This window comes from Ammospiza nelsoni, chromosome 5, assembly GCF_027579445.1.
Source record: "Ammospiza nelsoni isolate bAmmNel1 chromosome 5, bAmmNel1.pri, whole genome shotgun sequence".
In the NCBI taxonomy this organism is placed as follows: domain Eukaryota; kingdom Metazoa; phylum Chordata; class Aves; order Passeriformes; family Passerellidae; genus Ammospiza; species Ammospiza nelsoni.
This window is the reverse complement of record NC_080637.1, coordinates 16,092,376-16,114,807: the sequence shown is the minus strand read 5'-3', so window position 1 is coordinate 16,114,807 and position 22,432 is coordinate 16,092,376. Positions and strand designations below refer to the sequence as shown.

Here is a 22,432-nt window from a genome sequence, read left to right as displayed (position 1 = left end):
AACATTTTTGTGCTTGTGCGTGGATCTAGGTTGCCTTGAGCTGACACATTTGTGAGGGGGAAGTTTGGTCTGTAGGATATGTAGCTGGCAATGATGAATGAACAAGTCTTGACTGGAGTTGTGAGTGCTCATAGACTCAGGAAGTGTTCTGTGGGAGTGGCAGACAGCCATGACACACCAAAAATCTTTTCTTAACGCAGAAAAACACACTTCCCAACTGCTGGCTGCATTTTACACAGAGAAAGCCCACTGTTAATGTGCTTACCTTGGTTTTGTTTCTGTGAGGTGTTTTTTTCCCCCTCTCCCACTTGCTTAATGTGGGAAAAGTAGTGTGCGTCTAATCCAGCGTTCCGCTGATTTATCAGTTTGCTTTTAGGAAGAATGTTAAGATTAAGAGCACTGTGACCCAGAATGAGTAATGACTGGCCCAGCCAGAGTGCTGAGAAGACTGTCACCTGTTTACTGTGTATTTTGTTTGGCTTTTTAACTTTTTACTCCTTTTTTTGCCATACCCTTTTGTCCACCTTCTGTGGATGGTCAGCTCTCTGTCTCTAATATGCTAACCATTGACAATGGTGAAAATTTTGTCTAGAAGCTGTTCTGTGCTGCTTGGTTGAATAGATTGGACTGAGCCAAGTAAAGTTCTTCATTTGATATTGTCTGAGCCCATATTTCAACCTTTTTTCATTAATGTTGATCTTGTAGTACTGAAGTAACTTTTTGTGTGTGTGTTTTGTTAATGTGGCAATAAGATTTTCCATGTTTTGGGAGAAACACATCAAGGTGAAGACCTTTGAGTGAACACCTTTACGCTATGTCAGTGAAATAAACGTCTCATTCTACTTGATAATAGGGTAAATGCTCCAAAAGTAGCTGTGGGAAAGGACTATAATTAGTGAAGCTGTGTAATATGTGAAGCTTCAAGAGAGGCTGGGTTAGTACTATATTTTGTGGGGCAGGTTTTGGTGACTAAATGACAGATGAGGGCATTGTGTTCCTGGGAACTGGACTGTTGTGCTCGTACTGAAGGTCTCTGCTTCACATTGAAAGCTTCCTCCTTTCAGGGAAAAGGGGGTGGGGGGTGGGACTAAGTAGTTGGTTTGCAATGTGATGAAACAATATTCTGTGTAGCACTAAGCCAAACAGTGATAGAGATATTTGGACTGATGGAAATTCTTGAGTTCTATTCACGCACGTTAGAATTTGTTGTTACAAGCAGTAGGGAATGTTCTGAATACACATGTTATTTGAGACAGCTCTGCATCTTTCTGACCATCTGCAATTACTGGGTTCAGTAGTGTGTGATTTCTGACTGCTCAAGATTGGAGCGTGCTGTCAGGACAGTGGAGTTGTTTGGTGCTTTTATGGTGCTGTGTAGTACTGAGGGGTATAATCGACAGAGCTGGTATACCCAGAACAGAAACTCCTCAGACTTTCACCGAAGCCAAAGGTTTACAGATGGAGAGTGGGATCTGTTCTTCACTTTTGTTCCTTTGGTTTTTCCCCTTCTGTTTTTCAGATTTGTAACTCCGGTGCCATAAGATTAAAAAAATACATATAAATTAAGAATATTTACTTTTTGCTTTTTTTTGCCATGTCTCTGAAGAGATTTGCTGGAAAATAAATACAGTCATGCAACTATCAGAGGGGGAACACCAAATTAGGAGAGCTTATAAGTAGTTTCAAGGTTAATACAAGCTGTGTAATGTGTGCTGAGGTATACACTCCAAAGAAATGCTTTCAGTGATACAGATTTGGAAGTACTTTAAAATCGATTAGCTATCTGTTCAGTTGGACAGCTTTATTATATAAAAATGCCTAATAAGATAATTACTTCACTTGCTGCTCCCAGCATACATACTAATAAGTATGCACTATGTACAGCTATTTCCAAAAATGTTATTTAGAGCACTGTCATTTAAATTGTGATCTATATATAGTTTCTAAGTTTTATAGCATATCTTTGAGGAGTAACAAAACAAATTACCATTTGAATGCAATCTTCATAGATGCAACAAGCTTTTTTTCATATTTTGACATATGGATCAGTGGCAGAGCCAGTAGAAAAATAAGTAGAAGCAGTTTTGGAAAAGGAAGATTAAAGAATGTACTTCCTTTCCTTTATTGTTCCATCTCTGTTCTGTATTTCTTTTCTTTGGATAAATGTGTAGGTTAATCATATTAGCAGATCTTGTATCTGTTAGGAAGACAAAATAACTATTACTGTCCAGTACTAGATATAGTCTTAGTATGTACTTACTGTATATACTGTGTATATACAGTAAGTACATACAGAATCATACATCTCAGAGTTTATCTCAGCTCTTGGATCTTTATAACAACATTATGTGACTGCTGCACTTCCCTGTTGTGCCTTGAGTACAGTAAATATAATTATTATAAGCTGTGAAATACAGCCAGATTCCTAAATGACCTCAGAGTAAAGTTTGAAGGCTACATTTCTTTTGAATCATGCTAAAAAATTCAGGGAAGATAAAATGACAAAATGGGTATAAATCATGTCAAATACCAAAACCCCTTAAGTGGGTAGTCACAAATTGTCAGTACATGTGATGATATGTAAAGACTCTTTTGACTAAACCAATTAAATAGGATGGGAAAAAATAATCAAAGTGAATTAGTGGCAAATGAATTGCAGTCATGACTGTGAAGAGGTCAGGGAAACTTTTCACTCATTTCACATTCCTCACCACTTCCACTGTACTGCTGCAGGACAGTGAGGAAAATGAAATGTAGAATAAACCCTGGTAACAATGGTATCATTGTCTGTATTTTATGTGTCAAATATCTTGATATCACTCCCTTTGTACGTGAGAGAAGCAAGTATATTATAATTCTTATTATATAAGAGATTATTTACATAAGACTATATTATTATAATAATATAAATCTTTTATACAGGTGTATGCATACAGAGGGTACTTGCTTGTACATAAATACAAAGCATACGTTATAAGTTTCACTTTTTTGAGATGAAGTAACAACAGAACTGTGTTGAAATCAGTAATGAAAATGAGACAAAAGTGTTCAATTTGAGAGGAGTTAAGAAGTCTGAGATGATGTTTAGGAACTATAGGAGAAAAGAGAATGAGGTTGGAGGAAATTATTTCATAGTCTGAGAACAAGAGGCCTTTAATTCTGAAAAACAGTAGGTTTGAAATTGATGCGAGGAAAATATTTCACAGCACATAAACATAACATCTGGAATTCTCTTCTTAAGAGATACTAAACTTTAAAAGCTTAGTGGGATTTAAAATCTTAAGAATTCATATGAATGCCCTTCTTTCATAAGCCAGATACTTACTTGACAATAACAAATAGCCTTTGTAGTCTGTGCTCTGGATTTAGTTGCACATTCTTTGAAATAGCTTGTGCTGTTCACTGTCAAGTATCTGGACTAGACCTCACAGAAGGGGCAGTTTAATTACTCTGAAATCAATGTTGCTGGATTTTGGCTTCATGCAAAAATATTTTTATACATGAAATACCTTATTTTCTGAGAAGTCGTAGGCATTTAAAATACTGTTTTGGGTAGTTGGTAGGTGGTAATGGATTATGTGCTTTGACTAAAGACAATTCAGAAAATTTCTAGTTATGCTCTTGGTTGTGCTTATTGAACAAGTGCTCTAATCATATGTCTGTATCATATTAGGTATAGAAATAATCATTCAAGTGATGTTTGAAGATTCTAACATGTAAGATCTTGTGTTCATACAGAAAACTGTGTTGTACCCATCTCTGAGATCATTGCTGTAGAGGAAGCTGAGTTTAACAAGAAACGACGTAACATTGGCAGATGGCAAAAAATGGCAAAGCTACATGCTTTCACAGGTAAGGCAGATAAGTCTCTGGATGCTTGTGCTTGCCATTCTGTGAAGATAGTTTAAGGCAGACTCAAAAGGAATTGTCAAAGTTTTGGAGGTTTTTTAACAGAAATGGAGTGTTGAAAAAAACTCCATATCCAAAAAACAAAAAAACCCCAAAGAAAACAAAAACAACACCCAAAAAAACCACCATAAAAGACCCCCCCCAAAAAAAAAAAAAAATTTACAAAAATCCCCAGGAAAATCCCAAACTGAAATAAACCAAAGCAAAAGTCCCACAAAAAACAAACAAAAGAAACCCCACCAAAAATCTGTTGGTTTATATTTAAAGATCCTTATTTGGAAAATAAAACTCTTCCTTTAAGATCACATGCTGTGTTTAGCTATTTTTTAGTGAATTTAAAACTAATGTCTGAATGTTCACCCTGGAGTCTTTTTGCTGCTGAATGACTGCTTCAGGACACCTGCTTTCTACTTCTTGACCAGAAAATTGAGAGAGGGTGAAAGAATGAGTCCTAAATGTTTTTAAATTACCCCTAACCATCAGGATGTGTGCATGAAAGTTACTTTGTATTATTGACTGCATTCTTAAAACAAAGTGCCAGGAATATGTGTCTGATTTAGCAAAAGAGTGATGACTTCAATGCTAAAAAGATGTCATGCCAGAATTTTATGCTGTACTTTCCTCACCTTTAGTTATCTAGTAAGAGTGATTTGAGATACTGTATATGAAGTGTAAGTATAAGGTCTTAATCCATAAGAAAACAAAATATTTTTTTCTCAAATTTCAGCTTTATAGAATAAATTCACCCTGTTGGTTACATGAGAGTTGATGTCTGCATGGCTTATCTTCTTAAGCTTGTGGCTTTTTATGTAGATATTGCAGACTTTAATACAGATAATATGTAAGCTCAGTGAACTTCTGAACAAGTATGTCTATAATAAGTTGATGAGATGTGGCTTCTTTAAAAAGAAGTCTTTGTTTGGGTGTCTGCTTGTTAGCAAGTGTTTTCATTTATGTTATCATTTGGACTCTACAAATATGTTGGTCATACTCTGAATGCTTCTGTCATTTGTAGAAGTGTGTAGTGGAGGTTAATTACAGGTCAGTATTTTGGAGATCTTTCTGAAATGCAGTTTTCGTTTCACAGAACCATCTCATTATGTTGGGGTTTTTTTGTTTGTTTGCTGTTTTTTTGAATTTAAATAGTGCATTTTGTGAAGAAAGCCCGAAATCACCGCTGGCGGTGCAGTGCTGCGACGTTCTGGTGTGTTGATGAGCACTTATGTAATCAGTGGACACAGGCACTGAAGGAACTACTTGAAATGCAGAGTAAGTTGGAATAAACTATGAACATTTGCACCATCATTTTGGAGGCTTGTACATCAATCAATGTTATTTTGAAATATCTGCTTTTTTTAACTCTTAAGAGCAGCTTATGCGCAAAAATTGAGAAAGCCAAGAGTTGAAGTGTTTCCTTATCACTACTTTATCTTATGTGTTCACTAAGTTTTACTGAGTGCTTTAATCAGTCAAGACTGTTTGTGTCATACAATTTTGCCCAGATATAAATTATTTTCACAAAATAAAGTCACATTGGAAGCTTGAAATCATTGAAATTATTGTAGCTTTGGAAGAAGTAATGGGCAGATGTGAGCTCAGGGATTTAAGGTACTCTAGAGATTTGAGGTCAAGGACTGTAGCAATTGGAAGATTTATGGGTGTGTTTCACCTTTCTAGACTCTGTCATCAAGAAAATGTGTTCTATGTAATAAGAGTTACCATTAGTAATTTCTGAGACTCTTGGACATCTACTTCATGGGAGGTTAAAAGTAATTTTGAAGGCATTAACCTTGAAAGATGTCAGGAAGCAGCAGGAGCAGAGTAACTGACAGAAAGGAGGTCAAGGGTGATCATAGCAGAGGCAGTGCCTTGCTGACCAGGGTCCCACTGTATCTGAGCAGAGATAGGGATGGATACAGGTCCAATTTACAGGTGAGATATAGCAATTGCATCCATGCAGGGAGGCTGGAGTGGAACAGCTGGAGCTGGGATTAGGGATGAGCTCCCTACAGGGTAGGTCTGAGGCCCATCTGAGATACAGAGCTGGAGAATGGGTTGGATACAAGTACACCTACACTGAGACTTGAGCAAATACTTAAAGCTTACAGAATAAAAAGGAGTATTTTAGAAAAACTGTTCTGAACGGGCAATGGAAGCATTCTTAAAGTTTTTGTTTTGTATACATTACACAAAGTACATCTGTTTTTTTCAAAAAATGGCGTTTGTGCACCTATTCAGTACACCTGTGAGAAATGTGGCCTGAGCAGTCAATTCATTTGAATGCAGTTGTTCATTTTATTGGTAACAAATTCTTTCAGGAAAGGGAGTATTTTCTCAGATGGGCAGAAGAGTGCTTTGAGTGTACAGCAGATTTAAACCACTCAGTCTATCTATCTTGGGTGGATTTGTTGTAAAAGTATGCTGATGTAATAATCTGATATTTTTTCCTTTTAAACTAATAATCTTGAATGCCATTTGAGGAAATATGTTAATGTTTTTGTCTGCTCTATGAAAAAGGAGGTCTCTCAGGTGCACCAAGCATTACTGTTTTGTATCTCTGTTAATACAGAGGTATAATAGTTGTTTTAATTGTTATAGTGTAAATCCATAACTGTTTGGACAAGTTTGAGATAGTAATATCAAAGGTGCTTTTGGAGGGGGGAAGGGGTAACACTTTAGGGCAACTGACACTGTAGGACAAGCACTTACTGTGCAGCATGTAGTTTTGTGAGGCATTCTTAGTGTGACTTGATCACAGAAAGGAAATGGATTTTAACCATGTTATTAAAAAAAAAAAATTAAATAAATTTATGTAAAAGTATTTTTATGTATGCTTCACTTACAAGTGGCTTTGTTGTTGCTGCCCTTTTTGTCTTCTGTGCCCATAATACTCATGTAATTAAAGTAACTTGTGTAGTGGGAAAGTACTGCAAGAATGGCAAGTAACAATGTGAGATAGGAAGTAGAAATGATTCTGAATTTCATCTGCTGTCTTACTAACAATTTGTTCAATACTGTTGATGCCAGTATAATAAAGAGAGCAGATGAAGCAGGTTTTTATAGCTCTTTGTTAAAGAGTTACAGGTCTATTAGGCTGTGTTTGCTCTGTTAATAGGTTGGGTTTGTATGGCTTGATGGATTTTTTCGGTTTGTGTACAAAAGCAGTGCACTATGGTTTTCCTTACTGCAGAGTCTAGACCAAAGCAGCTGCTTGTGTATATTAATCCCTTTGGAGGAAAAAGACAAGGCAAGAGGATTTATGAACAGAAAGTTGCTCCACTCTTCAGTCTTGCTTCTATATCCACTGATGTTGTTGGTGAGTAATGAGTACTTTAATTTCTTAATAAGCACAGCATGAACTCTAAAACAATCCTGAGTAGCTGAAGTTCTTTCTGTTAGTTTCCTTTTCTCACTAAGGAAATGAAAGAAAATGGTAGAGAATGCCATTTATCTGGCTACCTATGCTTTACTTAGAAAACAACCTTCTATCAGCTTCCTGATTACTAAAATAAAACTTCTTGTGGTCTTGAGCTATTTGAGCTCTAAATAAAAGATTCTGCCTTTCTTCTCTTTTTCAGTTTCACTGTTAAAACTAATAGATCATTTGCACAGTTTTCACTGAAATATTTTTTCCATATGCACTATGTATGTCTCCTTAATTTTTTCCCTGGCAAAAATCTTTTGAGACACATCTTATGGACAGGCTGTTTTATAGTCACATTGGTAATACAATCATGGTTATTAATGAATTTATTTTTATAATTCTATATTATATATACCTTTATAGTAGTTTTTAATAATAAATTTTCATGTGTTTATTTCTTCACAGTAACTGAACATGCTAACCATGCTAAGGACAACTTATTTGAAGTTAATATTTATAAATATGATGGGTAAGTACATTTGCTTGCCTTTTTTTATTATTTTTGAGCCAATAATTATGTAATTGGTCTGTTCCTGTCTCTAATTTAAAAGGGTAGCCTTCATTACTAATACATTTATTGCAACAGCTGAAAGTCCTGGGGCATGTTCCTTTTTGTAGGAGATCCACATTTAGGAGTATAAAAAGAAAAGTAAACTGTTTCAGTAAACTTGTTCAACACAATATATTCAAGCATAGTGTAACAATGTTTGCATGAGATTTGTGTTCAAAAGATGAATGTTAGATTAATTCTGCTCAGTTGAGCATTCTGTTATAGCTCAAGAGCTACCCAGAAATGTTTAGTGGTCTTGACATACATGAGTTCAGAACACTGCACCAGTAGCATTCAGCCTGTGTGTAAAAACATGGACTGTTCAGAAATGTTTCAGGTGGTTCCTCTTGCTGTATATGACTGTTCAATAGTGCCTACAGTGTGGATACATTTATTTGCATTTCTTCTGTTTCAAAGTTATTGCTTTAAAAGAAGATCTGACTGAATGGTGATCTTACATTCCATTATTGAGTCTGCTGTAGAAGCAGAATATTTTAATGAAAATGCCATGGTAATTTCGGTTTCCAATCCATGACATGAAAGTTACATGTCTGAAAAAACATGAAAATGTATGCAGATAAGCTCTCATAACTACAGTATGTTAGAATTCTTTTTTGTGCCTGTTGACAGGTACATTTAAACTGGTAAGTTGCAAAAAGAAAACACATTGAGTCTTTTCAGAGTACTTTTGCTGTGGTACTTTGCTATATACATTGTGTCTGTTAGGAAAGAGTGTTAGTATGAAATGACATTCATAGGCTGAGTTCCCAGACTTCACCTGCTTTAAAATGACTTGCCTTCAAATAAACAGTTTTGTCTATAACTCTGATTTTTCTTAGTTTTTCAGAAGTTCAAGGAAGGGAAGCATTGATCCTAGATAAACCTAGTTAGTTGTTATTCTTCCTTTTCATTTGATCTGTGATTTGAAATAACTGTACTTATGGTTGGTGAAATTTCAATACAGAGCAGAAAGGGAGGCAAATGAGCCCATGTCCACTCCTAGCAAATTGTTTTTTACAGGAAGTGGCAGTGACCAGTTGTGGTAGTGTCTGAAGTGGTTTTGGCAGATTCAGTCTCATGTTGTAGAATTTTTTTTCCTTTGGGTTTTTTGTTTGTTTGTTTTGGGGGTTTTTTGGGTGTTTTCTTTTTTTTTTTTTTTTTTTTTTTTTGTCTCTCTAACATTCCAAGATGCTCAATAGGCCAGAACACTGCATCTTTTTAGACTCTTAGGATTCTTCTATTCCTGGGTTAGGCCTGAGTGGCAGTTTGCTTGGGATCTGCAGCCTGTCTTTCCAAGCCTAACTTTTGTCCATCTTATACAATTCTTTTTCTTGGTCAACAGTGATTTTAGGAAGGACTTCCTGAATTAAAACTACTTTTTAAATAGCTGATTAAGTGGTTATCTTGAAAATTTAAAAAATGGTTGAACCACATAAATATGTGTTTCTTCAGGTTTGACTTTCCTCACACAGAGTAAAAGGTTCTTTGGATTCCTGCATCTAACTGATGTTCAGCTGTCCTGTAGACTGGTTCTGATGTGTGGCTTTTCCTTCATGTGGTGATGAATTTCTTCATTTCATCTCCAGATTCCCTATTTGGCAAAGCCATACATGGAATTCTGCAAGTAGATACAGGAATCTTAATGATAATTGCTTTGCTTCTTTTCAAATGTTTCACTTTAGACAGCTGATTTAAATATCTTATGTGTGTTTCCTGTTTTTTCTTCCTATTTTACTTTATAGGAATAAGGTATTCATATTTTGCCTTATAGGAATTTCTTACAGTGAATGTAGTCACCTAATAGCTCAATGACAGAACAGCTTTTCTATAAGCAGTTACTTAAAGTACTCATTTGGTTACAACATAGCAGGGTTTTGTGCATCACTGTACAGAACAATTAGAACATGTTGTAATATCATGCAGGTAATAGCCATGTTTGGAAGCTGTGACACATAGCCCTGTGCTTTCTTATACATATATTTGTTCCACAGGCCTTTGTAAAATTGTTTCTGGTTGGGGTTTTTTCCCTGCTTTTTGAGTTAGTTCATAGAATGGCTGAGATAAGAAGGGACTGTAGTTCTTAAAAACTCAATTTACTTGTGGGTTACCTTCTGAAGTCCTCTAGCAGATGTGGTTTGCTGTTGTCATCTATCTAAAAAGTGAAATGCTCTCCCTCTAGTAAAATAAAGCCAACAAGAAACAATCACTCTAAGATGCTTCTTTCAGACATTCTTCACCAGGGGCCTTCACATGTGCAGTATATGTCTGACTTGTACATTGGTCTTCTGATATTTCCTGTGAATTTGGTTGTGCTGTTACTGCATATGTGAAGTTTTTATCAAATTTACCTTTGATAGATACAGACATTGATATAACTGTCCCCTCTGAGTCTGGATATAGTGTTTGTTATAGATGACCAAAGGGCTGGAGCACCTCTCCTATGAAGACAGGCTGGGAGAGCTGAGCTTGTTGAGCCTGAAGAAGGGAATGCTCCAGGGAGACTTTAGAGCACATTTCAGTACCTCAAGGTGAAGGGGGCTGGAGAGGGACATTTTACAAGGGCATATAACAACAGGACAAGAGGGAAGTTTTAAACTAAATGAGGGAAGGTTTAGATTAGGTTTAAGTAAGAAACTCCTTGCTGTGAGAGTGGAGAGGCACTGGAACAGACTGCCCAGAGAAGTCATGGATTCCCCATCCCTGGAAGTGTTAAAGGCCAGGCTGGATGGAGCTTTGAGCTAACTACTACTGAGACAACACTGACCTTGAACTGACATGGAAATTTTTGTTTCTTTAGCCCATTTTTTTGAGTCTGCGGAGCAAGATAAGGCTAAAATTCAGGAATAGTATAGTTAAACTATTCAAAGAGAAAAAAATTAGAAAAATTGAAAACAGATATCCTTTTATTCCTTTTCTCTCAGTCTCCTAGGTCTTAACTTAGAGTTGGAGAGTTCACGTTTTTAAGACCGTACTCACTGTTAATGGAAAAAAAATTACTGGTTTTGTTTCTATTGTTTAATGGAAAAAAATGACAGCTTTCCATCTGCTGAAAGTGCAATAATAACTAGCATTGAAGTCAACTATACTTAAAAATTAGATTAATTTGTCTTGCTCATTCTGCAATATCTGTTGCTGATGATGTGAAAGAGTGTTATTTTATGAGTTGGAAATGATTGCTATATAGATAACAGTACACATTCCTAGACTTGTGTGCTAGGAACTACATATGTAACTCTGGATTTCTCATGTGTTCCTTTAAAGTGTATTTGAATTAGTTTGTTTAGTTAAAGAATGTTTATGCTTGCTGGATGCATTTGATTGTTGTTCATAAAATGTATACTGCTGTAAAAGAGTCTTTTTACTTCCTAGTTTTTGCTTGGCTGTGGGCTCTCTGCTGAGCTTTAACATATTCAGGATCCGTGCAGCTGCTGTACCAGCTCTGACCTGAATTAAACTTGTGAAACAAAGTTTTGCCTCTGGTAACATTTAGAACTCTGTCTCCTTATGAATGGTTATGTAGATATAAATGACTTCTGTCAATTTGATGGGATCTGAGCATATTCAAAAGAAGATGCAGGCATTCACTTTTCTAGATTTTCGCTTTCATCTAATGTATATTCCTATTAAATAGTGTAAACTACACTTCTGCCTGAGGTGGCAAACATTAACTTTTCCCTTTTTAGTAAAGGTACCCTATTTCCATTCTGTGTACTTCAAAAGCTGTATGTACAGTCCTGTTCAGTGTTTTACTTGTATAGTGAATTTCCACTAATATTTGTTTGTCTGCACACAGTGGTAGAGGATAAAGATTTTTGCAGGTTGCATTTCAACATTTTTTCCTAATGTTACAGATATATCTAGGTGCATTTGCAGTTTTGTAGCTTGAATTTTTTTTCTTGCTTTTTCTTAATTGCCTAGTTGACTGTGGGCTACTATATCCTGTACAAATGAAGGAAGATAATAGAACAACTATTTTTGGTGTGCCCAGTGCATGCCCTAAGTAGAACACTTGCCGTGTTGTTTATTGACTGTTAGTGTGCATTCTAATTTGTGTTTCCTGGCAGTGTTGTTTGTGTTGGTGGGGACGGCATGTTCAGTGAAGTGATGCATGGTCTCATTGGAAGAATGCAGAAGGACTCTGGCATAGACCAAAATAATCCCAAAGCATCGTTAGTCCAGTGCAATATAAGGATTGGCATAATTCCTGCTGGTAAGAAAGGGCTAACTTTCAGTTTAATTTATTCATTCATTCTTTAATTTTTTTCCTTATTCATAGCTTGATGAATTTAGGCCTAAGTGTAAGATCTGAGCAATGATATTCTATCAAGACATTAACTAAAGCTGTTTGTATCCATATAACATTTTTGATCACATGCAATTTTTTTAGGAAGAATATTTTGTAAAGGAAATCAAATCTTAATGTAACTTCAGAATTTAGTAACTATCTTTTTTAGTGTCTTACTGTGTGTTAATATGAGATAAGATGTTGACAGTAATACCCTTCTAAACACATTAAGGAGTAGAATTTACTAAACAGAAATTTACCTGATAAATATTTTTCCAGTTCCAAATCCACTAATTTAGTTAGAATTATAATGAGAACTTTCTGCTGGTCTGGCAAACTCCAAACAAATGCTAAGATTCCTGGACTCTCTTTTCTTCCATTTGTTCTCACAACAAGTACAGGGCATCTACAAATGAGGAACAGTTCTCATTTTCCAGACCAAGTTGCAGTTTCTGCTCCTTGTTAGAGGTGCTACACATTCATAGTTGTCAGTTTTAGCCACTTTTTCAGACAGTCTTGACTGCTGTCATTTGAGAGAATTCATTCTTCAAACTGAGGTCTTTCTTGATATGATTACTGTTATTATTATTTACCATAAAGGCATTCTTTGGATCAGTCTTACTGTTTTCAATCTGGTGCCCCAGCTGTTACCTCATCCTTTCCCTTTGGTCCTCAAAGATTCTTTCAACAGCAGATTAACATATTTGCTTTCTCTTACAGGACTGAATTAATTGTTTTAACTCTTTAACAGGGGACAGTCCAGTATCTTTACTATGCTGTTCACTTTTCTTGTCTGATGCTTGAGCTTTGAATTAAAAAGCTGGGTGTGAAATAAACATTGTAAGCTTCTGGTTAGAATTAAAATAAAGGCTTCTGAGAAAATTTAGTTCAGGTTGTAAAACTATACCAAGTGAAGTACAACATTTGTACTCTCAAGCTATGGGTGACTAATTTTATGTTCCTTTCATCTTTGAGAAAAATGTATCCAGACCCAAACGTTCTGAATTGTTACTTGCAAGAAGCTTAACCTTTTCTGCCTGCAGTATAATAAATGTTTGGTATCTAAAAGTTACAATGTGAATATCCCCTTATGGTTTTTCACCCTCCTATTATATTTAAGTATATTCTGATTTTATTTGTTACAGCTTTGTATTAAAGTCAGTATGTATAAAGTCAGAACTTCACAAGAAAAGAATTCAAAGTGGTGTTCTTCTCATCTTTTTTCTTACTTGAGCAAATTTCTTGAACTAAAGATATTTTGCTTACATGACTGGTTTTAGGAGATTTTGCCTACTGGAGATATGTGACCATAAGAAGATACAATTGAAAAACCAGAACCTCAATATTAAGAGCTATTTCTTTGTCCTCAGGAAAGATTAATCTTGCTTTTCCAACATTATCTTAAAGCATTTTTTCATTGGGTGCGTTACTTTTGCACCCAAAAAGTATGAACTTCATTGACATTTTAATTTTGTTAGCATGTATCAAGTCACTTCTCTCACATTTTTTAATGTTTTGTTTTGTCCACTGTATCCTTTTGCTATTTGAATGTGTACTTTATGTTCTATTCCTAGAACTGACATGAGGCCTTGTAATCAATGCTATAGTTCAAATATTTTCTCCAAGTTATTATTCAAATCCCTCAGAAGTTTTTATAATGACGTGTAAGGAAGCTGACCTTAAAGTTCTATTAATTAAGTGTTTGGAAATAGAGAGGATAATATATATCTTGATCTGTTTGTTTATTGTATGGTATTTATATATGATATTTAAAATGATCCATTTCTGTGTATATGGGAAAGTGCTTATTTATTGAAAAGGGTTGTCAAGTCACTGAACAAATCTTGACACATCTAGTCATTATAGTGACTGTAAATTGAATATGAGACAGCATAACCCTCCCTCAAGGCAGCAAGGTTTGGGGTTTTTTTTCTGGTTTGTATTTTTCCAGCCCATGGTGAAGCTGTTCTGTATTCATCTTTGTTTGATACAGTGGAGTTCTGACCATGTATTGACCCCAAAAGATTCTCTAGCTCTATCACTAGTGCAAGAAGTCTGTTCCAAAAATAAGTGAAATTCTTAAGAAGACCTTTTTTGTTTTTTTAAAAACGAAACCAATAGTCCTGAAATACTAGTCAAAAGTAATAATTAAATACTAATAATGCATCTAATAAAACTTCATCCATTGTGTTCTACTTCTTTATAACCAACCTTTTCAAAATATCCTCGGAACTCATTAATAGATATTGAAAACAAAGACTACCCATAGTTTAAAGATGAAGATCTAAAGCTCTGTTTGTCTTCTGATACATAGAGATGGTTTACTCAGTGATGACAGGAGCCTGGGGTAAGGAGACAGTGGATCAGTGTTTTCACCTTTTTTATCACTTAGTTTCTGATATCATTGTGCTAAGAGAAACATGGCAGGTTGTGGTTTGTGGTTGTGATTAAACAGTTTCTGTATTCAAACAAAACTAAATTCAGCAGATGGCCTTTGCTCAGAGACTGACAATTGAATTGTACAGAGGTTTGAAATTACAAATGAAAGAGATTTAATGCTAAAACACTCATCTGAATGACTGGGTTTCAGTGATAAGCTTTATTTCATAGCAGAATTCCATTGTCCAGGCTCTTTTTTTTTTGAATGTTGAATACTATTTGTGTATCATGATTCTAACTTTCTGCAGCAAATCCCTGCTTGGCTCTTTTTTTTTTTTTTTCTTGAACAGTTATGTCAGTTTCCCAACAGCCTCTTTCTTTAGTATATCTTATTGTTGAAAAATATAATTTATTCTTATGCATTATGGAACATTTCTATAAAATAACTTGTGGTTTTGTTGACCTGGATAAAAGACTTCTACTCAAATGGCAGTTTTAACTTCTGAATTTCTCTTAGTTGCAACCATTCTTCAAATCTGTCAGTGGAAATTGATTGTTTGCCATTGTAAGTGGACTTACTGTTAAGAGTGCTTAGAAGCTGTAGTGTATCTCTGAAAACTTCTGTTTAGTTTTTTTTTCCTCTAGGCCTTAAAAGCTAGGTATTTCTTACTAGCCTTAAAAGCACTTTCAGCCATGTGCTCTCACTGCATTCAGACTAATAATATGTGTCCATAGAACTTCAGTGCAGAGAATGATTCCTGATACAGCTTGGACACTGATGTTTCATCCACATGTTTTAGTATTAAAATTGCACCCTCTGGAGTAAGCCAAAGTAATTTGCTGTTCTTATTACATAGAATATAATGCTGTTCTTGGCACAGAATAGAAGGACAAAGCTGGCAACTGCTGTTCTTTTTTTTAGTTTAAAAGAACTTACTAGATTAAATATTTTTCATAATCTTAGCAGATAGGAAAAAACAAACCCACTTCTCTCTGTTGTTATACTCTGTTGTTTCTGCGTTCATTGCAATAATCAAGTCTGCAACCCACTGTGGGGGAAAATCTAAGCCCTTGGGAATGCTGAGTAAAGTATAGACACAAAGTTAATAGCTATAGTGATTTTAGGCTTCTAGTGTATCCAGATTGGGTTCTGGTGGTCAGCTCTGTACTGTTTAGATTGAAGGATGCAGTATGATTATAATCAGAATGTTGATGTGTCACTGTAGAAGTTAAGAATGTCAAAGGCAGTACATGCTTCCTGTATGAACGTAATACAGGAAAAAGATAGAGGATTCATTCACAAGCTTAAAAAATAGATTCAAGTCAAGTTGTGAAGTGTGACTGGACTCATACTGCTGTCATTTAGAATGTAAAATTATCTTTAAAATGTGTTAAAGCATAGCAATAAAAGCTATCTTTCTTGTTTAATTACTCCAAGTGGTCTGTTCTCAGCCTTCTCAGCTACAAAGCTTGTAATATTTAATGATCTTTGCCATTTAGTTTCAAAGCTCACTATATCCACTTTGAAATCTGAAGTGCATGTTTTATGCTTCTCCTTCAGTACTTTAAATCCAGTAAACTTCTTGAAATGACAGTCTTAGGGCTAAATACTGCACTTAATATAGTGGGCCTGTCATGGAGACAAGTAAGTCAATATTACTTACTCCTATAATGTTAATTTCATCTCTAAAATCTGCCATTATTAGATTAAACATTTTTTGTTGTCTTGTGTTACTCAGCTATGCTGAAGTAATTATCTACCAAAAAAATCCTACGCCAAAGTCTTTCTGGACTGTTTCTCTTTAAGCCAGTCTGTTGTTATGCAGGTGAAACTTGACTTCTTGGTTTCTGTATGTGTAAAGGAAGACATACAAAACTTTGAGTAGGCACATGGGTGTAAGCCCAGAGCCTTCATCTCTCCCTGTAGCAGTAGCTTCTCCCCTTATTTTGAATGTGCCAGCTCCTTCTCATTTAAGAAGTACTTCTCAGAAAAGTAGTTTTGTAGAGTTTTTCAAGATATTAAATGCTGCTTGATCCAAAATCATGCAGTTACACTGTCATTAGGGTAGCTTACCTTAGGGCAGACATTTCATCTGTATGATGACTGCATGGATTATGGATTCACAAAACTCTGCACAAATATGAGACCCCCCACTGAAGTTGCAATTCTACCTTTTTTTCACTGCAAATATTGTTCTTATACTAATTTGTCTGAGGATTCTCTAGGTGCCCTGGGAGCATCTGTTTCTATCAAGAGTATCTCACATAGAGCAATGCTCATAAGCTCTAAAAGTATTTCTATTTCTTTATTAAATTCATGGTTTTCCATAGGATCAGCATCTAGCTGACTTGCTTCTGTCACCTGCTTATTTTCGTACTTCAATTGTTTGTAATTTTTGTTTTCCATCAATAAAAGCACAAAAATAAATACATGTACCTCACACTATGTGCGTGTTTTGGTTTAAGAAACCTTAGTTGTAAGTTAGTAGTCTAATCATGATTCAGATTATTAAGTCTAGCACTTTGTCTGTCGTTGGTCCACCAATCAATGGCATGAACTCTTCCATACAACCAGCAAATTATCTGATTTTTGCTTCACTACTTTGGTAGTTCTATTATCAATTTAAACTTGTGACGTGGTGTCTGAGTGTACCTGTCTGCATGACTTGTCTACTCACAAATATCTAGCAATGTTCACATGCAAAGGGGAAGTCAGTGATTTGGCTGTAGTTCATTCTGTGTAATGCAGTCCCTCACTTTGCTTTCTTTTATATTGCTTTGACAAAATTTATGCAGAGTGCATGCTCATTCATACTTCTATAAATATCTTGATTGTTCTTCCTTGTGATTGATTAACTAAAAGGAAGGATTTCCTGAATTTTTATATCATTAAATGTATTTATATAAACCATTTCATTTTTCATACTTGCAGAGGAAAAAACCAGAGAACTTGCCTGTGTAACAACCATGTGGCTGTATGAGACCTCCTAATAAAAAACAACTTAAAGGAAAATGAGTGATGTGTGGTAAAGATTCAAAGTAATTATACCTACCTTATCAAACACAAAATGTTGTGCCTTCTACATATTTCATGTTCTCAGTGAGTTCTTAACATCAAAGTCTCTGGGATGAAAGCTTTCTTTAGCTGGGAGAATTCAGACATTCAGCATCTGCCTATGGTATGGTGGTGTGGTGCCACCATTGTTGAAATGTACTGGCCCTATGCAAGATGATTGTAGTGCTAGAGTAGGAGTTGGAGGACAAGCAGAATAATCTGCAGCACTGGTGGTTGGTGGCATTTTAGGTAAAGGAATTAATATCCTTAAGGTAAGTTTCAGTTTGAAACTGGCACTCAAATTTTCATGCTTACATTTGATGTCTGCATTGAGATGGGCGTCTAAATTTATAGCAGAGAGCATCTGGTCAATAGGATTAGCAGAGCCTGTTCATCTTCTGTAGTATCTGTTTGTCACATGCAGATGTCTTGCTTCCCAAGGCCTTCCCCTGAGGCCTGTGCGTGAGTACCTTGACTCAAGCTGAAGCTGCCATCAGCTATTCCTGGCATTATGTCCTTGACCAGGGCAGAAGCTTTGGCATATTGTCTGCAGTGTAACGTGCACACATATAGCTGTGTGTGTCTTAAGCTGAAACTTAATCATTGCTTTGCATGCTGATTTTCTTCTCTACTAATAAACCAATGCAATAATTAGTTTCTATACTGAATGGGTTTGTCTTTTTTTAAGTGAATTAGGACCCAGTTAGCAAGTAGTCCAACTACTTCCTTCACATTTCCATGTAGTTCTCTGCAATCCATAAAAACCTCTTTTATGTTCCTTCACTCAGGCTGTTGCCTTTAAAAATCCCCAAAGAAAATCTGGCAGAGTATGTACATAATTTTTCTGTTGGTTTAGTCAGAGTGTACAATACCGACCACTTAACATTAGTCATGCTCTATGGGAAGCTTCTTGCCTGAACTGAGTGCTCTGGTAATCCCAAGATATTAATCATGGGATATTATTCAAGATATATTTACATTCTAATCCTGCTTTTCATATCAGGCTTATACTGATGAAATAACCCAGATTTTGGTGGGTTTGTGTGTCCATCTGTTCAAAATGGTGTGGCAGCAGTTGTAGCTTCCACATCTAGTGAAGATTCCCCCTAAAGATCTAGAAGTCTTGTTTAGTTAGGTATTCAAAAGAATTCAAACCCTTTGTCATCACGAACATTTTTGTGACCTTTAAACAAGTATTGTTTAATGTTAGGTTCATGCCTGGTGTGGTATTATGGCAAGTTACATTCTCTTTTCATGTGTATGGAATGCTATAGTAGTTACATCCATTGTAAATAGGTCACTGGTTTTGTTGCTCCATACTACCAGCTCCAAGAGGAAAAAAAAATAGGTCACTGGTTTTGTTGCTCCTTACTACCAGCTCCAAGAGGAAAAAACCAACAGTATTTTGCTGTTGATATGTCTCCCATTTTGGAATCTCAGAATTAATTTCAGACTTCAGTTTTAATTTTAGACCTTCCTTACTAGTTAATGAATAGAAATGTAAATAAGTTCTGTGTAATTGCCAAACAGATGAATCAGCTTTTAATTGAATATAGAAGATCACAGGGAGATGGGCCTCTGGTGTTGAAAAGTAGTTTGCACAAATTCCCCTCTTCTCCTCCCATCTGTGTGTAAAACCACTTGGAAGCTCTGTTTGCGTCAAGACAAATGTAATTGAGGTAATTGTAGGAGCAGAAAGCACACAGATGTGGAAGAAATGAGAAATTCTGGATTAAGTGTTAAGCTTGTACATTCAGCAGTAGAAGTTTAGGCCAGATCTCTCAGTGATTGTTTGTTTGTTTTTCTTTTCAAAATAGTCAGAATTTTCTGTTAATGAGCATAGGAGACAATATGAAACTTGGCAGTAAAGTATAGCTTCACCTTCAGAAGTCCACTTAATATTTTCTTTTATAGAACCTTAAATTAACACAAGATCATCATCTGAGTACTCCATCTGTTGTGATATTGAGGGAAATTGGAGTCCTCTCCTGCAATGGCATATGCCTGTAATGGTACACTGGCACTGTCTTGTACGTCAGCCTTGTAGTGAGAGGTCTGTTTAGTCACCCTAATTCTTTTGTCCTGCAGTTCTGTTGTATTCTCTTTAACTGGCTCCTGGAGCTGCTGCTTGTTCACTGTGGTAGATTTCTGCATAACATTTACGTGGTGAAAGCTTCTGTCCTGCCATTCACAGGCAGGGGAAGGGAAGTCTTCTGAAAAGGAAAGGATTTTCTTTGCTCCCATTATTAATTGCTAATGCCCTGGCTATTTCCAAAATGAAAAAGAATTTAAAAGTGGTTTTTAAAGAATGGTTGCTCATTCCTCCATTTTTAGTTTCTATTTCAATTTGATAAGGCCTCAGAAATCAAGTACACTGTATTTGAGCTGCTCTTCCACCTAATGCAGTGGTAGGAAATCTGAGAACATGTGTGTGGACAAAGTTTCTCTTTTCAGACATCTACCTTTGACTTTAAAGGAATTCAGTTTCGTGGAAGGGATGGGAGAAACTGTAAGATAAATTCAGAGTTAGGTGCTGCACCAAATACACTTCTGTCTGTCCGGATCTGAGTTCCAAGTTCCTGCTGCAGAGCAGAAACCAGATCCCTATGTTAGGCTCTTGTTTTCTATAGGAAACAGGGAGAGTTGTCCATTTCTGAACAGCATATAGGTGAAACCTAAAGCTTCCCCACTTTCTTCTTGTAGGTATTTTGCATCAAGTCTGTAAAGGTACACCTCTGTCCATTTTGTTACCGTATCTAGAAACTAATTCCTGAAAGCAAGTATTTTTACTAATTTTCAAATAATAGAACAGAGCAGAAATTTCTGGTATAAGATGACATCCTGAAATTTAGATCAGTACCACAAAAAACAGCAGACCAGTCAATTTCCCTTCCTTTCATGAGATCTCAATGAGCAAGAAATCCTAAACAGAGGAGAATCAATGTATGCCTGCTTCATTTGATATAAAAGCTATAATGTAATAGTGAAATTTTCCATGTAAATTAACTCCCTTCACAACTGCTACATGTTTATTGCTTATATTGTGAAATTTTTGTACTTTATATGGAGAGCAATAACTTGTATTCATTGAGGGGTGGGATGTTATAGTTTAAATAATAAAAATAATAATACAGTATTCCTGTATTTACTTTGTTCCATAAAATGGAAAGGAGCAAACCAAAGGAACATAATGCTTTTTTTTGGAGGACTGCACAAATAATACTTCTTTTGCAAGGATACAAATTGATGCCTAGTTTTTTATTTTTCAGGATCAACAGATTGCATATGCTATTCAACTGTTGGCATTTCTGATCCAGTAACTTCAGCTCTTCATATTATTGTAGGTGGGTGGTCACAGTTTGCTGTGTTGTTACAAAAACAATGGAAGTAGCCCAAAATACATTTTCATTTAGTTCTTTCTTTATGTCTGTGAAATGTAATTTGAACATAATGGCTGAGTTGAAATACAAAGTTTTTTTTCTGGGATTTAAGTCTCTGATTTGAAATATAGGAGGTTAAAAACTGATTGCTTTCTCTACAGTAATTCATTGTTTTCAAGAGAACATTATTTCAAAAAAGTTGTGCTGAAGTTTTCATGAATTCTGTCATTCTTTTGAAATAAACATTCTTTTGAAATAAAGTAAATAGCAATAAGCATCAGTTGTTGGACTATCTCTACATATATGTATATCTATCTTAGAGAAAAATAAAAGCTTTGAGAAATGCATGTACACTTTAATGGTACTATTTTGTGCTAGTTGTCCAATTGTCCTGGGCAATTCAATATTCCCTTGCCAAGTTAGAGTTACAATGCCTTCCAATATCATTACTGAGTAACAGCTGCAGTTTTAGGATCTGGTATTGCAAAGATTTACACATGTGTTTCTGTTACTAACCTATGGTTTACTCTGTTCAGCATCTGTGGAGTTAAAGCCTTTGGACTAGGATTGGAAAGATGTGGCTTTACTATATAATAGTATAGTTTGAGCTGTGTTAAGTCCCAGCATCACAGAATGGGTCAGGTTGGAGGGGACCACAGTGAATCATCTGGTCCAACCTCCCTGTGAAATAGAAAAACCCCAAACACCAAAATACCAAACAAAGCAAAAAAACCCACCCCAACTCGCACCATCACTCCAAAGTTTGCATGAGGAAGACATCAGAGAAGTGGTGTATTCATTGTTCTTGGGGATTTCCAGGACTTGACTGGATATGCCCTGAGTAACCTAATGGGACCTCATAGCTGAACCTGGTCTGAGTGGAAGGTTTGATGAGAAACCCCCAAAGGCTCCTTGCAGCTTGAATTATCCTCTGATAGTATGCCATAGAGGTTAAAGTAGTACCCAGGAGAAGTACAGGAGATACTGCATCAGTCTGCTTAGGGAAAGGGGCTGTCAAACATTGACACAGGGTGCCAGTACTTGGAAGACAAGATGTGGCACTTAGGGACATGGTTCAGTAGTGACCTTGAGGAGGCTGGGTTAGCATTTGGACTTGATGATCCCAAAGGCCTTTTCCAATCTAAATGGTTCTTCAACTCTATCCCCCCCTACTGCTGCAGGGTAAAGGACTGTAAATTCTTCATTACCTGCTTTTAGCGTACTGAGCCCTTCTTCTCACTTAGTGTTTAAAGCTTTTGAAGTATGAAATTAAATTAGTATTAAAAATTATATTTCCTTTTCTTTATGTGTAAGAAGTATATGCATTTATTACATATATATTGACATAAATGCAATATGTATTTTTTATTTTTAATGACTTTGCAGTGTTAAAGTTACTATCACGCTTGCAGCTGCAAATGAAATAAGGCATGACAAACCCTTGTACTTC

The 22,432-nt window shown here is 35.8% G+C and overlaps 1 protein-coding gene across 1 annotated transcript in view; it reads left to right on the top strand.

Annotated features, from left to right (window-relative positions):
- Positions 1–22,432, top strand: part of CERK (ceramide kinase) — a 41,473-nt gene that overhangs the window by 5,334 nt on the left and 13,707 nt on the right. The window contains exons 2-7 of the mRNA XM_059472513.1: positions 3,739–3,852; positions 5,056–5,178; positions 7,100–7,225; positions 7,739–7,802; positions 11,948–12,093; positions 20,872–20,946. Coding sequence (XP_059328496.1) covers positions 3,739–3,852; positions 5,056–5,178; positions 7,100–7,225; positions 7,739–7,802; positions 11,948–12,093; positions 20,872–20,946 — 648 coding nt within the window. The remainder of the gene's footprint in view (positions 1–3,738; positions 3,853–5,055; positions 5,179–7,099; positions 7,226–7,738; positions 7,803–11,947; positions 12,094–20,871; positions 20,947–22,432) is intronic.